Source organism: Cnephaeus nilssonii (assembly GCF_951640355.1).
Source record: "Cnephaeus nilssonii genome assembly, chromosome: 7".
NCBI lineage: Eukaryota > Metazoa > Chordata > Mammalia > Chiroptera > Vespertilionidae > Cnephaeus > Cnephaeus nilssonii.
Genome location: NC_137078.1, coordinates 59,200,791 through 59,214,281, shown reverse-complemented (window position 1 = coordinate 59,214,281; position 13,491 = coordinate 59,200,791). Strand labels below are relative to the sequence as shown.

At 38.1% G+C, this 13,491-nt stretch overlaps 1 protein-coding gene across 2 annotated transcripts in view; it reads right to left on the bottom strand.

The window, feature by feature from the left end:
• Positions 1–13,491, bottom strand: part of ITGB3BP (integrin subunit beta 3 binding protein) — a 49,961-nt gene that overhangs the window by 25,667 nt on the left and 10,803 nt on the right. For both annotated transcript variants that reach the window (XM_079777023.1, XM_079777022.1), the window contains exon 3: positions 5,952–6,087. In XM_079777023.1, coding sequence (XP_079633149.1) covers positions 5,952–6,087 — 136 coding nt within the window. The remainder of the gene's footprint in view (positions 1–5,951; positions 6,088–13,491) is intronic.

Sequence of the window (13,491 nt, the reverse complement as noted above, 5' to 3'; positions counted from 1 at the left end):
CTATTGTTCTCTATCTTTCTGAGTTGAATGATTAGCTCCTTATTTTCAATTATTCTTCCTTTTTAAATATATGTATTGTAAGTATAAATTTTCCACTAAAAACTGTTTTGACATAATGCAATATTTAGGTATAAAATTTTCCTCTAAGTGCTGATATGTCTTCATTATCATTCAATGTCTAAATATTTTATACTTTCCATTATGATTTTTCTGATCAATGAATTATTTAGGAGTTTCTTGGTTTCCAAACACGTGTGCTAAAACTTTTAGAGGGTGGCCTTTTTATTATCGATTCTTAATGGCATGAAATTTTGATCAGAGAATGTGATCTGTGTAACAGCAATTTTTAGTATGATGAGACTTCTTTGTGACTCCAAACTAGTTATGTTTTTGTAAAAGTTCTGTGTGCTTTATTTTTTTGTTAATCCTCAGCCAAGGATATTTTCCCCATTGATTTTTAGAGAGAGAAGCAGCGGGGGAGGGAGGGGAGGCAGGAAGAAAGAGGGAGAGAGAGAGAGAGAGAGAGAGAGAAAGAAACATCAATGTGAGAGAGACACATCAATTGGTTGCCTCTTGCATGCCCTGGACCAGGGCTGGGGATTGAACCTGCAATCCAGGTACATGCCCTTGACAGGGAATTGAACCTGAGACCCTCTGAAGTGAAGGTGACACTCTAACCAAGGAGCCACACTGGCCAGGGCTATATGCTTTATTATATGTGGGTATAACCTTTGTTTGATCATTAGATCAAGATTGCTAGTTGGGTTCAAACTTTTTATCCATTCCATTAGTTTTTAAGAGAGGAAAAAAATCTCCTACTATGGTTAGGGATTTGTAAATTTCTTCTTGTAAGGCTGTCCTTTTGTCTTATTTGAGTTTTTGTTTTACGTGCAGAGGTTCAGGATTTTCTGGTATTGAATCTTTCTTTCTCAAATTATGTAAAGATTCCTATTATCTTCAATAATACCTTTTTGCTTTAAAGTCTGTTTTAGTCTATATTAATGTTCTTATACCAACTATTAGCTTCTTTTAAAAGCTAATGTTTGCTTTGTTTTCTTTTTCTGCTCCATATACATTTAATTGTCCTATGTCTTAAAATCTAAATATTAATAATATTAATAAAAACAGCTAAAATATGTATTGAAGCTTACTATATGCCAGGCACTAATCTAAATTCTTTTGTGTATTAAATAATTTAATTCTCACAATAATCTTGACAATTTTCCCACTTTATAAGGAAGCAAACAAAAACACAATTAAAAATTCAATTTACAGATTTTCCACCTGCTCCCTGAAAATTACAAGGACCTTAAATCACTAACTCCTTTCTGCTCCCTCATCTATCTTCTATGCTATTATGGAATATTATTTGTTTTTAACCCTCCACACATCAAATTGTTTGTCTTTTGCTTTATAGTCAGCACATTTGTATTCATATTTTAGTCATTAAGTTTACAATTAAGATTTACCAATTTGTTTGCTAATTAATTTTTCACCAGTATGCTTTGCATTCCATTCCTTTACCTGAGGTTTGGTTTGCTTCTTTAGGAAGTACATTCTTCAGTAATCCTATCAAGGGAGTATCTGTTAATGGTAAATTCTTAGACTTTATCTGAATACTAGAGGCCCGGTGCACGAAATTCATGCACGGGGGTGTGTTGTCCCTCAGCCCAGCCTGCACCCCCTCCAATCTGGGATCCCTCTCACAATCCAGGACTGCTGGCTCCCAACTGCTCGCCTGCCTGCCTTCCTGATTGCCCCTAACCGCTTCTGCCTGCCAGCCTGATAACCCCCTAACCACTCCCCTGCCAGCCTGATTGATGACTAACTGCTCCCCTGCCAGCCAGTTTGCCCCTAACTGCCCTCCCCTGCAGGCCTAGCCCCCCCCCCCCAACTACTCTCCCCTGCAGGCCTGGATCCCCCCCAACTGCCCTTCCCTGCAGGCCCAGTCGCCCCCAACATCCCTCCTCTGCCGGCCTGGTCACCCGTAACTGCCCTCCCCTGCAGGCTTGATCACCCCCAACTGCTCTCCCTTGCAGGCCTGGTCCCTCCCAACTGCTGTCCCCTGCTGGCCTGATTGCCCACAACTGCCCTCCCTTGCAGGCCTGGTCCCTCCCAACTGCCCTCCTCTGCTGGCCATCTTGTGGAGGCATCTTGTGTCCACACGGGGGCAGCCATCTTTGACCACATGGGGGCAGCAATCTTGTGTGTTGGAGTGATGGTCAATTTGCATATTAATCTTTTATTAGATAGGATAGAGGCCTGGTGCATCAGTGGTGGCTGGCTGGTTTGCCCTGAAGGGTGTCTCGGATCTGGGTGGGGGTTCCCTTGGGGCGTGGGGTGGCCTGGGCAAGGGGCCTGTGGTTGTTTGCAGGCCAGCCACGCTCCTCAGCGACCCAAGTGGAGGCCCTGGGATCTGGGATTTATTTATCTTCTATAATAGAAACTTTGTAGCCTTCAGCGGAGCCAAGCCTCCTGCTTGCTCCGTGGCCACAGCCATTTTTGTTGGGATTTATTTATCTTCTATAATTAAAACTTTGTAGCCTTGAGTGGAGGCCTAGGCCAGCCAGGGTGTGCAGAAAGCTTGGCTTCCTCCATCGCCGGGGGCAACTCAAGCCTCCTGCTCTCTCCAGCTCCGTGGCTGCAGCCATTTTTGTTGGGATTTATTTATCTTCTATAATTGAAACTTTGTAGCCTTGAGTGGAGGCCTAGGCCAGCCAGGATGTGCAGAAAGCTTGGCTTCCTCCATTACCGGGAAAACCCAAGCCTCTTGCTCTCTCCATGGCCGCAGCCATCTTGGTTGGGTTAAGTTGCATATTTGCTCCTGATTGGCTGGTGGGCATGGCTTGTGGGTATAGCTGAGGTATGGTCAATTTGCATACTACTCTTTTATTAGATAGGATACCTTTATTTCATCTTCACTTCCTGAATAAAAAAAATCAGCTGTTATTTCAGGCTGGTATTATTATTCCATTTCCTGCCATAATGGTAAATTGATGATGATGAGAAGTCTACTATCTGTCTGTCATTCCCTTGTAGGTAATTTGTCTTTTCTCTGGTTGCTTTTAAAATTTTCTCTTTGTCTTTAATGCTCTAGAGTTCAACAGGATATGATTAGGTATGGATTTGTTTTAGTTCATCCTGCTCAGACTAAGCATACTACCCTAATCTGAAAATTTCTATTTTTCCTTAATTATGAAAAACTGATGGACACGGACAATAGTGTGGTGAAGGCCTGGTTAAAGAGCGGGAGTAGAAGGGAGGGGGGTCAAGGGCCAAATAAAAGGGGACATCTGAATATTCTCAACAATAAAGATAAATAAAAAACTGGGAATTCCATAGAGCCTTTGTTTTATATGAGTTAGATCTATCAATCTTTACCATATAATGAATTAAAATAGAGAACATTAAAAAAAAATGTATAGTCCTTACATCTTACAATACCGGTTCTGCCCCATTCTCTCTACTTCCTCCTTGTGGAACTCCTATTTGACACAGGTTGGAGCTTCTTCCTCTATCATATTCCTTCATTGTTTGATCATATTCTCTTTATATCTCTGTGATGTTACACTGTCACAGTATGGGTGATTTCTATAGATCTATTATGTAATTTACAATTACTCACTTTAACTATACAAATTTATTGTTTATCCCGCTACCTTAATTATCTAAAAATAAGTCTGATGCATTCTTGGGAGTAAAGGAGAGAAAAATGTACCATTCTTCCTCTACTGTGAAAAGCAAAACAGTTTGGAGAAATTTGCTAAGGGGGAAGAGAAGGCAGCAATATAATGACACTCACACACATATATAATACATATGTATATGTATATGTATATGTATATGTATATGTATATGTATATGTATATGTATATATGTAATGATAAATAAATGAATATGTATGTGTGTTTATGTCTTAAATGTATGAGGTGGAATCGGTCACCCCATTTTTGGCCCATGCAGAATAAGTAGAGGGATGACTTAGAATCATATTTTCTTCTTTTCATAACTACAAACGGATTTACATTTAATATTAAGTCATATGTTCACATACAACATAGTTCAGATGTATATAGAATGTACATATCAATACCTGGAGCAAGGGTATTCCAGAATAAGAGAACTGTAAGTACAATGACCTTGTGGTGGAAAGTGGCTCAGCATGATTAACGAATAGCAAGAAAGAATGGCTAAAGTAGTGTAAACTTGGGAAGGTTAGTAGAAAATGAGGCAGGTGATATGCTCAGGTATTAGATGATGTATGGCCTTAAAAGTCATAATAAGGTTTTGAATTATATCCCAAGTATGATAGGAAGTGAGTAGTGCCTCAAATGTCCTTGAAAATGTTAGATAAAAGTGTGTATTAAAATTGTACCTTATGTTTTGTATAATATTTTAAAAGTGAGGATTGTTGAAGTTATGACTTCATTTAGAACTTAATTTATTTCATAAGAGTCAGGCTTTCTTATTTCTAAAATATGTATAAGATGACATAATCTGACATAAGAGCCTAGACAGAATACTCCTCCTTTGAGACTTCTGTATGTGAGATACATATAACAAAGAGTATATAAAACACAGTTTTAATGAATAATTATAGAGTGAACCAGTGTAACCACAATATAGACTAAGAAATAGAATATTACCAGCTCCCCAGGAAACCTTGCTATATGACTTTTAAAAAAAGAGCTTACTTAGTACTATAATCTGTGATAATTATCCACTTAAATGTCAACTGGAATCATGTGACCAGTCTTTTTATAGGCAAAAGGAATGTTCCCTTAAGTCCATATTTAATTTCAATATGGAAATTAAATACAGATCCACTTAAAATCTATTCACATTTCAGTATAGAGAAGCGCCATGTCTAAGGCACTAATTTTTATTTTTAAACCTGAGTTATATCAAGTGTATAAAAAACAACTACAGAACTTGAAGAAAATGTATACATCTTCATATATTTTTGTGAAAGCAAATCTAACAGTGATAGCTTTAATATAAAAAGCATTTGATTAAAGTAAAATAAATGTCACTTAAAAGTTTAAGATCTCATTATGGGTTTCATTACAACAAATTAGGTAAAATGAGAAGACTTCTTTGTTTCTGTGTAGCTTCTAGTATATGCTTAGCACTCAATAAATGTGAAACAATAAAATATGAATTAGGCTAATCACAGCATATCTTAAATATATTTTATTAAATTTGAGCCTACTTAAAATTTTATATTATAGAAACTTGACATGCCACTGATTCATAACCTTTTCTAGTATTAAAAATTAAACCTATGAAATCTAGATTTCTATATCTTTTAAGTAAACATTTAGCAGTAAACTACCAGAGAAGAAAAAATATGTATGGTAAAATTTAAACTAACAATACTTTAAAATAAAAAATTTAATATTAAATTAGGTTATTCTCTTATGGAAAATTCTACAAACCTTTTGCAAATTCATTCAAAATAGTAAAAAAAAAAAAGAGAAGGGAATGAAATATAATAAATAAAGGCAGCTATATAAAGAAACACAAAATGTGAATAAAACTAAATGGACAACATGTATAAAAATAACATTTAGAAGTATCATTCTTAAACTGTATAGTGCAGCGGTACCTGAATTATGTGCCCTTTAATTTATGCACATGATGGATAGCTTGTTAAGAGGCATATCTGTAACCATTATAATTGATAGTAGCTGAAGGCAGTCAGGCCATAATTTCTATTTAATGGATGGAATAGAAATGGAACAAAGTCTGCAGCAGCATTTTAAAATAAGTGCCTAGAAAGTTTACATTTATGTACAAAGTAATATCTACATTCTAGCCTTTTCTATGTTGAATTCTTTAAGAAGAGAAAAATCAGCTGCAGTAATATCCATGTATTATTAAATCAAAATTTTGATTTAACCAATAACCTAAAAAATATTACAATAAGTGGGAAAGAATGTTTAACTAACCATTTGTAGGTCCATTTTTGTGCTCTTGTTCTTTAGAGCTTATGGGAGAAGCATATGGGCTCAATCGACAAGTTCCAGTTGATGGAGAATAATTTGTCGCACTTCTCTTCCTTGTGATTCTTGAAGGCTCAAATGACTGGAAATAAACATTAATTTGGGACAAAAATACTTGTTTAGTTATAGATCTTTGAAAATATCTTTGAAAACTCAGAAAATTTAACCCATACTCTTTTTCTTGTTCTTTCTTTTGGATTTTAGGTATACTCAATTATTACCTTCAAAGTGCACACTATTTTTCAAGTTATGTAGCTATTTTAGGTCTCCACACTAACTAGGGCATCTCGATTTGATATTTATAAAATTTTAACATTAAAGGTTTATTACCTTCTAGATACTATTTCCAAACAAGATAAAGCTAGAGGTAGCTGACTCTCCCAATTATATCCTAACTTTTGCTGTCAGTTGAACCAGAAGTAATAATGGGGCCAAGCCAGGGAAACTCTCAGATTTTATAATAAATCCCACAAGGAAATCTTAGGAAGGATCAGTAATGTCCTAAACCTTCACACAGTTGCTCTGTCACAGTGTCTTGTCTTATTCATAACCAAAATAATGTTCAAACAATTGAGTATGGCATTTAAGGTCTTTGAGAATTTGGCCTATCTTACACAAATCTTCTCTGCAGCTCCCTCCTCTGTGTTCTCATACTTCCTATTGGAGCTAGCAAATTTTTAAGTTTCTGTCTGCCCCACTAAAATTTGAGTTCCTGAAAACAAGTATCACTTCTTCATCTTTGTACCCTAGGGCTCAAAACTTTGTGATGAATAAATGACTTAAAAGGAACAGTCCAACAATATGCAGATGATGTATCATAGAATTGTACACTGAAACCTATATAATTTTATTAACCAATGTCACCCCAATAAATTCAATAGAAAAAAAAAAAGAAGAAGAACAATTTGGCCAAGCCACTCTATACATTCATTTTTTTTTTTAATATTTTTATTTATTTCAGAGTTCCTCTCTGAAAGGGGAGAGGGGGAGAGAGAGAGATAGAAACATCAATGAAGAGAGAGAATCATTGATCAGCTGCCTCCTGCATGTCCCCTACTGGGGATCGAGCCCACAACCCGGGCATGTGCCCTTGACTGGAATCAAACCTGGGACCCCTCAGTCCGCAGGCCGATGCTCTATCCACTGAGCCAAACCAGCTAGGGCTACACATTCATTCTTTAGTTCATTCATCCAATATTAAATTGCACCTGTAGTCTCAGTATCTAGGTTATGTACATCTGGGCTTAGCCCTCTCGTTCTTATCTTCCCTGGAACTTAGTCTTTGGTTTAGGTCCCTATTCATGATCCACTTCTTCCAAACACCCCTTATCACACTATTAATTGCTTGCTCTTCTGAATTCCCTTTGAACTTGTTTTCTATAATGCTTACTAATCACCCAGCACTTGCTAACTAATGTATACAAAGAAATAGAATAAAATGTTCTGGCCTCAGATAGTAAGGTTTTATGTGTGCTAAAGAAATTAAGGGGAGAGAGAAAATCAAAGTGGGCTGCAATAACCTCATGGAACAATTCTTGGTGAGAGTAAAGGGTGAGGCTTAGATAAATGAAAATAAAATTATGAAAGACCTGAAGTCTAGATGTAAAACAGACATAATAGGGTAGATTTGGGGGATAAAGGAAAGGTCTGAGGTGTTGCCAACATTGTAGAATTGAACTTAGCTTGATAGCTGTCTTGAAAGTTATATAACTCTCCATTGTCAACTATTTATTTTTAAGACACCATGGCAGAAATAGTGGCTGTGTCACATTTTTCAATTATCTTGGTATTAGTTCCCAAATCTGTAGCATCAACTTTATTTTACAGTTAAGATTTTAAATGATAAATACTTTCTATTGAGGGAACAAAAACATTCCATTCTTTATTTTATGTACCCATAGTAGCCACAAATGTAACCAATATCTTTTTAAAAAATCCAACTATAATATCAAGTTATAACTCTAACACAATCTTTTTTGTAGGGTGAAAGGGTTTTAAGTCTCTTTATCAGGTGGTTATTACCTCTCCATCTTGAGTTTTCACCTGTTTATATGTATTCAGTCATAAACTATGACATTTATCCAATCCTACCCTACTTTTCCAAGAATTTATTGTCCAGAACTATTTCACTGTGTATGTACAAGAAATGAAAGTCACTACCCTAATGTACATTTATGTCAATCTGTTTTCCTATTTTCACCAAAAAATTATTTTTTCCAATTGCCAAATATCTAAACATTGTAACTGTAGATCATACCTTTCTCCTTGAAAACAATTTTCTAGCTTTCATAAAATAAGTCTTTGTGTGTGCACATGTGTGTGTATTTTTTTTCTTCCCTCACCTTAAAAATACTGAGGTGTCTCTTTTGCTTTTCTTTTTAGTCATCTGTGTTGGTTAAAAGGAAAAATATGTCTACAATTATTAAATACAGAGTAATACATACTATCCCACTAAATATTTTTCAGTAAATAAATAATTTTTATAAATCTGCCTACTGATATACATAAAGGCATAATTTTACTTCTATAAGTCTCCCCCCTCTGAAAGTTGTATCAAGATCCTCTAACTTTTAAACCTTAAAGATGCTTAAAAGTGACCCTAGAATTGATCTGAGACTTTCCATTCTGCCACCCCCCAAATGTTGAAGGACATGGCCTATTGATTAGTATCCCACAACAGGAAGAGTTAAGAATACTGGCATTTGTAAGCGGTTTCTAGTGGCTTTTCCATACAAACTACTTGTCTTGGCTCATGCTGCAAACTTTCCTAAAATCTCTCAAACAAGCAGCATCTGGCCTTGGGGAGCCTTGTACCTCTTGCTAAGAGGCCCTAGGCCCAGCCAGCACTAGGTGGCCAGCCTTGGTTCATGGCTTGGCTCTCCTGGCCACTTCCAAGTCCAGCACAACTAGCAGCTCTCTGCAGATCTCTTTGTAGCTCATGCCAGGTGGCCCCAGGCAGGGCACACTCAGTGACTGACCTTGGCCTGCACCTCCCAGGAGTCCCCAGAGCCAGAGCACTCAGTGGACAGCTTCAGACCATGCCAAATAACCACCCAACTACCTCCACAAGCAACATACTCAAGGGGTGGACTCAGGAGCACTGAGATCTTGCTCCTTGGCATGTGTCATCGGTTTGGCTCAAATAAACTCTTATAAAAATTCTCCACAGGTTTGGCGTCAACATTTACTTGGTAACTGGCAGTAATCGAAGAAGCCCAACCAGGACCATCCCATGGACCTGAATATGGTGCTAGGTACAAGCAAAGTCCCATTGTGCCCCACTGACTCCTTGCTTTGTATCAGGAGATGAAGACTTTAAAGGTCATTGACTGCCACCTGGAGATACTATTTATTGGAAAGGACAGCTAATAAAAGACACACTCCAACCTAAATGTGAATGAACATCTATGCCTGTCTGTGGAGGTTAAAGACTCCTTGAGGATGAGGAGTCACTGACACAAAGGCAGACAGCTATCCCAAGTCATTGGCAAGGCCTGTATATCTACAGATTGACATTGAACTCAGAATCTTTTTGTTTGATTGTCTTTACCTGTCTGCTAATATTAGTCATAATAATAGTTATATTTGTTCTTTGGATTTTTCTATGTAGTCCAAGTGTTTATGATTACTGAGCATGTATATGATATCTGTTAATACTCTTTCATGGCTCATGCAAATGTTATACTTAATGCCAAATACAGAAAGATGAGAAGGCAAAACTTGGATCATGATAGTTCAGAACAAGAGTGTTTGTTCACAATGAAGGCCATAAGACCTGACTGCCTTCCATTTACTTGCCCTTCCTTTTTTTGGGAAATATTCTGCCTTGACTCAAATCCCATGATTACAGTATTACCCCATCCCCAGTGGTGAATAAGACAATGTCAATACTGAAACTTCCTAGGAATGAGCCTTCCTACTGCTGTGAGACCACACTATCCAACCCAAAGGTTGGTCATCAATGCATCCTTCAGACTGATTTCTGACCAAAAGGGGCAACCATAGAGGAAAAAAGGGGTTCTATGAAAAGTAACCTCACAGAGTGATCTGATCATAAATTACTAACTGGGGAAGTCATGGTGGGTAGTAAAAAACCAGACCTATAACTTCTTTACTGATAGGTTTTAGGGGGGCCTTGCCCATTATTCTTGTGCACCTAAGTCAGGGATGGGGACCGTCCACCCCGTGGGCCCTATAAGACCTAAGAAATCATTTGGTCTGGCCCTGCCAAGATTTATCTAAATTCAATAAATCTAGGAGCTTTTTTCATAGCAACATGAATTTATATTAAGTGAGTTATATTAAGCGAATGATGTTATAAATACTCAAATGGCCCTTGGCAGAAAAAAGGTTCCCTACCCCTGATCTAGGTTAACACACCTTTGAAATGCAAGTGGTGTATTAACCCTCAAGAGAACACATACTTGCCCTAGCTGGTTTGGCTCAGTGGATAGAGTGTCAGCCATCAAACTAAAGGGTCCTGGGTTCAATTCTGGTCAAGGGCACATGCCCAGGTTACATGCTTGATCTCCAGTAAGGTTGTGCAGGCGACAGCCAATCAATGAATTTCCTCTCATCATTGATGTTTCTCTCTCTCTCTCTCTCTCTCTCTCTCTCTCTCTCTCTCTCTCTTCCTCCCTCTCTCCCTCCCTCTCCCTTCTTCTCTGAAATAAAAAAAAAGAACACATACTCTTGTTAACTATCATATAAACGAATCGCCACCTCACTTTCTCCAATCTTCACATCCCCTCCTTAATTTCAAATGCATAAAAGAAACTGCAAAACTGTTTTTCTCAGGAACATTTGAGATCTTATTCCATGGCTTATGTCATCAGTTTGGCTCAAATAAACTCTTACATTAAGAAAAAAAGGGGGGCGAACACAGCGGGCACCAGAGCCACACTAAAGTGAGTCCTGCTCCATGAAGTTGGTCCCTACAAAGCAGATCCTCCATGGTGGTCATGGCCAGTACTCCTAATTGCTCGGCCTGGGGGTAAATCATTCTCATTGATGTGCTCACAGCAATCAAGGCTCAACTACAACAGGAAGGTGCATACAGCCCACAGGGGATGCTGCGTACTTGGAGTGTCCAGCTGGGGTGACTGGGGAGGCTGTGCCACTGGGCCTACAGGACATCTACTACATAAGGTGACTCTATGGAGACCTGGAGACATAGCAGCTCTACCTAAAACATAGATACAAACACAGGGAGGCTGCCAAAATGAGGAGACAAAGAAACATGTCCCTAATGAAAGAACAGAACAAAACTCTAAAAAAAGAATGTACCGTATTTTCCGGCGTATAAGATGACTTTTTAACCCAGGAAAATCTTCTATATGCCCAGTCGTCTTATACGCCAGAAAATACGGTAACAAAATGGAGACAATCTAACAGATGCAGAGTTCAAAACACTGATCATAAGAATGCTCAATGAACTTAAGGGAAGAGTAGAAAAAACGAGTGAGAACATCAATAAGACCATTTTGTGCCTCTTGAGGTGATGTAATAGGAACTATATAGATTACCTATGAGACACTTCTTACCAAAAATTTGGACCAGAATCTAATCAATCCTCTATCTCTAACTACCATTTCTATAGGAAATAGGAAATACGCATAGAGAAATCATTTAAAGGATACCACAAGATTTTGGTTGATTAACCAAACCAGAATTTGGAAGATACTTATAAAATAAATATCTGTCTTTCTCAAAACATAAATTACAAGAAAAAGAATAACATTTAAAAAGTTCCAAAAAGACTTAAAATATGTAAGAACCATTACAATGTATCAACCTTGTTTGGATCCTTTTTTTAATAAGCCAACTATAAAAGGACATTTTGAAGCAACCATGGAAATAAGAATATTACCTTGGTGAAAGATATTATTAAGGAATTACTATTAATTTTGCAAGGTGTAATGGCACTATGGTCATGAAAGAAGTAATTATCTACTAGAAATGCATATTAAAGAATATTCTGATGAAATGACATGTCTGGGACTTACAAGCCTATATAGCATGTTACTGTTCAAAACAACATGAGATTAAATCAAGTGCCAGAAAAAATGACGCAATCAAGAGACAAAGTAAACATGAGATGTATGAAGCTGTGGCTGGCGTAACATGGCATAGTGTCTTACAGCAAACTTTTTTCTTTTACCAGTAGAAAGAGAAAACTCTAAAATACCAATAAAAGTAGTAAATACATAAACCAGTAACATACTTGTTTATTATTATGTATTATGTACTGTACACAGTTGTATGTGTTATTATTTTATAAGAATGGCAGCGCAATAGGTTTGTTTACACCAAAATCATCACAAGCACATGAGCAATGCACTGCATTATGATGTTATGATGGCTACATCACTAGGTGACAAAAACTTTTCAGCTCCATTACAATCTTATGGGACATTGTATATGAGACCCATTGTTGACAGAAATTTCATTATGTGGTGCATGACTGTACATATGTACATAAATATATGTATGTGTATATATATCCTATATAATAAAAGGGTAATATGCAAATTGAACAAACAGCGGAATGACTGGTCACTATGATGCGCACTGACCACCAGGGGGCAGATGCTCAACGCAGGAGCTGCCCCCTGGTGGTCAGTGTGCTCCCACAGGGGGAGCGCCCCTCAGCCACAAGCCGGACTGATGGCTGGCGAGCCTCTCCTGCCTCCGAGGCAGCGCTAAGGATGTCCGACTGCAGCTTAGGCCCACTCCCTGCGCCTAAGCCATCAGTGGGATACCCCCCCACACCAAGGGCTCCCGGACTGCTAAAGGGCGCAGGACAGGCTGAGGGACCCCCCACCCAATGAAGTGCACGAATCTGATGCACTGGGCCTCTAGTATATAAATAAATAAATAAATAAATAAATAAATAAAGCAAAATTAATAAAATTATTGAAACAACATGGGAGTTCATAAAATCATTTGTCCTACTTTTGTATATGTTTGAAAAATTTCATAATAAAAAGGTAAAAAAGCAAGGAAGAAGGGAAGGGGAAGGAGGGAGGGAGAGGGCAAGGAACAGAGTTGAGGCAGATCAGTAAGTAAACCTGTAGAATCTACACTAATAAAAGAGAAATATGCAAATTGATTGTACCTCTGCGACACCCACCAGCCAATCAGGAGTGAATATGCAAATTAACCCAACAAAGATGGTGGGTTAATTTGCATATGCAGGTGCGGAGCGGCCAGGCAGGGTGGGACACCTGCTATGAGAGGGAGGGCGGGGGGCAGAGGGAGCTACAGGAGTGGCACTCCAGAGCCAAGACTTGCAGGCTCCTGGGCGGCTGGGAGCGAAGCCAGGGGAAGAAAGGTCTATTCTTGCACGAATCTTCGTGCAATGCTCCTCTAGTGTAAGCTATAAAAGTTCCTAATGCTCAGAAGCCCTGTCTTAGATAAGACAAGCATAGGCCATGGAAATAAGCAGATTTAGAAGTGTCCTACCAATAGTAAGGTAATAATCTAT